Source organism: Ceratotherium simum, chromosome 4, assembly GCF_057802395.1.
Source record: "Ceratotherium simum simum isolate JZ-2026a chromosome 4, ASM5780239v1, whole genome shotgun sequence".
NCBI classification, from domain to species: Eukaryota; Metazoa; Chordata; class Mammalia; order Perissodactyla; family Rhinocerotidae; genus Ceratotherium; species Ceratotherium simum.
In genome coordinates, this window is record NC_141903.1 from 30469895 (window position 1) to 30473388 (window position 3494).

Genomic DNA, 3494 nt, shown 5'->3' on the forward strand with positions numbered 1-3494 from the left:
TGTTTCTCTGCATCGCTCCCCATTTTCCTCCCCAGAAGATGGTGTGGGCCTCTTCACCCCCAAAAGTAGCACTATTGAGGCTCAAGGATATTTCACTGTCCACAGCACTAAATGGGGGTTATTGTGCATTGGTGGGACAAGACGTTGCCCCCCGTTTACTCTGTCATAGTTACAACTACTTCCCAGAGGGAAAGGAAAGGGACGCAGAAAACGAAGCCCAGCACCACTGACAGCTTTCCCAATATTCAGTACCTATTTATCGAGTCAGTACTTATTTGAGTTCTGGAGTTTCGAGGAATTTTTTAATGTCATCCCCTTAGTTTCCAGAGAAAAACTGGTGAAGCAGAGTTAGTATCAGAACCCAGAGGTTGGACTCCCAGCCCAGTACACTCTCCACCGTATGATACTAAGCATTTCTGATTCAGCCACACTCAAGAGCAGGACATATCTTCATTTCAATCTCACAAACCCCTTTCCTGGAACAATTCTAGCTCCTCTGATCTCCTCCAGAGCATCTTTCCACTGCTCTTTATAAAATTTCAAGACTGGTTCTAGAATCATCTTATGCAAGAATTTTTTCATTTCCCAACTTTCAAATGTCATCTTCTTTAAAATGTCTTAAATGCCTTCCACATAGAAATTGTTTATTTTTCTTTTATTTCTCTTGTTTCAGTAAATCTTTTAGGAATTCTCTGTGAAAAGCAGCCTAAGTCACCATTTGGTTGCCTTAATCACCATCAGCTGTTGAAAAATCTTACTAGGATGTAAACCTGTTCTAATTCAGAGCTCTAAAATCACCTCTAAAACACTCACAATAGTTAGACTACACTTGGACACCCATAATTAGATTTTTTTTTTTGAGGAAGATTGGCCCTACACGAACATCTGTTGCCAGTCTTCCTCTCTTTTGTTTTTTCTCCCCAAAGCCCCAGTACATAGTTGGGTATCATAGTTGTAGAGTTGTAGCTCTTCTATGTGGGACACCGCCACAGCATGGCTTGATGAGCAGTGTATAGATCTGCACCCAGGATCCGAACCGCTGTACCCCAGGCCGCCGAAGTGGAACGTGTGAACTTAACCACTACGCCACCGGGCCAGCCCCTAATTCGATTTTTTAATAGGACTCCTTTCCAGCTTTGTTGCATTATCCAGCTCTGTGTGTTTGATCTCAGCCAGCTGTTGATGGGACAGAAATGGTGGTGAGGGCTGGGTAAAAGATGAGGAAGCTCATCTCTGCAGGGGGAAAAAAAGCAGCATTGGTTCTTGCTTTAAAACAGTGTGGTTTCCCCAACCCTCAGCATCAACATTCCCTGGGAACTGTTAGAAATGCAAATTCTTGGACCCTACTCCAGACCTACTGGATCAAGCTACCCAGGTGATTCTGGTGCAGGCTTAAGTTTTAAGGACTTGGTTGTTCAGATGTAGTGTTTACTGAATTACAGACTGCAGTCAAGATTTTAGAAACAGCTGGTTGAAAATAATTGCCTTGACTGGCTCTACTGACCCCCCAGGAACATATCCCACTTACATGTATGTTCTCCTCATTCATCATTTATGGGTATATTGGGATTTTATTTACTCCACAGGGCTGGCAATTTGATATTAGACTTGCTAATGAGCAGCAACCATGCACTCCTGCTGTCTGTCATTCAGTGCAGTCAAGGTACATCGCAGGCAGCAGAGAAGAGCTGAGTAGTCAACCTTCTTCCACATTCTGCTCTCCAGAAAACAAGCAGGGGGAGGGGCCAGAGGTGTCATTTGACACCGATGACAGCGTATTTATTTCCTACGCGAAACAGCCAAAGCAGAAAGACAAAAAGCAGCTAACGTCTGTAACGAGGAGCTGACGGAAAAGGTGATGCGGGCAGCTGCCTTTGCAGACTCCAACTCCAGCACCATGAACGTGTCCTCTGCTCACCTCCACTTCGCTGGAGGGTACCTGCCCTCTGACTCCAAGGACTGGAGGACCATAATCCCAGCTCTCTTGGTGGCTGTCTGCCTGGTCAGCTTCGTGGGAAACCTGTGTGTGATTGGCATCCTCCTTCACAGCGCTTGGAAAGGAAAGCTATCCATGATCCACTCCCTGATTTTGAATCTCAGCCTGGCTGATCTCTCTCTCTTGCTGTTTTCGGCACCTGTACGAGCCACAGCATACTCCAAAGGTGTCTGGGATCTAGGCTGGTTTGTCTGCAAATCGTCTGACTGGTTCATCCACACGTGCATGGCAGCCAAGAGCCTGACAATCGTTGCGGTGGCCAAAGTATGCTTCACGTATGCAAGTGACCCAGCCAAGCAAGTAAATATCCACAACCGCACCATCTGGTCAGTGCTGGTGGCTATCTGGGCTGTGGCCAGCCTGCTATCCTTGCCAGAATGGTTCTTTAGCACCACCAGGCATTACGCAGGTGTGGAAATGTGCCTCATGGATGTACCCGCTGTGGCTGAAGAGTTCATGTCAATGTTTGGTAAGCTCTACCCTCTGCTCGTATTTTGCCTTCCATTACTCTTTGCCAGTTTTTATTTCTGGAGAGCTTATGGCCAATGTCAAAAACGAGGAACTAAGACTCAAAATCTTAGAAATCAGATGCGCTCAAAGCAACTCACAGTGATGTTGCTGAGCACTGCCATCATCTCTGCTATTCTGTGGCTCCCTGAATGGGTAGTCTGGCTGTGGATATGGCACCTGAAGGCTGGAGGCCCGGCCCCACCACAAGGTTTCATAGCCCTGTCTCAAGTTCTAATGTTTTCCATCTCCTCAGCAAATCCTCTCATTTTTCTAGTGATGTCAGAGGAGTTCAAGGAAGGCTTAAAAGGCTTATGGAAATGGATAACCAAAAAACATCCGACTGCCTCAGAGTCTGAGGAAATACCAGCTGGTAACTCAGAGGTCCTTCCCGACAATGTTCCATCTCCAGAGTCCCCAACATCCACACCAGAGAAAGAGAAAACTGGCTCTCCCTCCTCCAGCAAACAGAAAACTGAGAAGGCAGAGATTCCCATCCTCCCTGATGTAGAGCAGTTTTGGCAGGAAAGGGACACAGTCCCTTGCGTACAAGACAATGACCCTATCCCCTGGGAACATGAAGATCAAGAGACAGGAGGAGATTGTGATAAATAGATTAAGTTTCAAAGCAAAACAAATCGCGATTGTTGTATTTACTTGTACTGCTGCTTATCAATATTGCTGATTTTACTGTAAGAAACATGACAAAATTATTACCGTTAGGAATTACAAAAATGCTTCACAGTCTGCATTTTCAAAATGTGCAATTTGGTAAGTAGAACACCATGTTAGGAGTAATAATTGTTTCAGAATTACAACCTGCCAGTCCAAAGAATTAACTTTAAGTGTTGTACGAAGATGCTTCTGCCACAAGTGATTAGAAAGCCCAGCTATTTTGTCACTTGTTTACAATGGCTGTCTTTGGGGTACTCTTTAGGACCAGCCCTGTACTGGCTGGAGTAGAGCTTATCTGTCAAAGGCTAAACCCCCT

At 45.4% G+C, this 3494-nt stretch overlaps 1 protein-coding gene across 1 annotated transcript; it reads left to right on the forward strand.

Annotated features, from left to right (window-relative positions):
* Positions 1 to 1855: 1855 nt before the first annotated feature.
* GPR151 (G protein-coupled receptor 151) lies at positions 1856 to 3118 on the forward strand. The gene has a single exon (XM_004420023.3). The coding sequence runs from the start codon at positions 1859 to 1861 to the stop codon at positions 3116 to 3118; it is 1260 nt and encodes a 419-aa protein (XP_004420080.2). The 5' UTR covers positions 1856 to 1858.
* Positions 3119 to 3494: the final 376 nt, after the last annotated feature.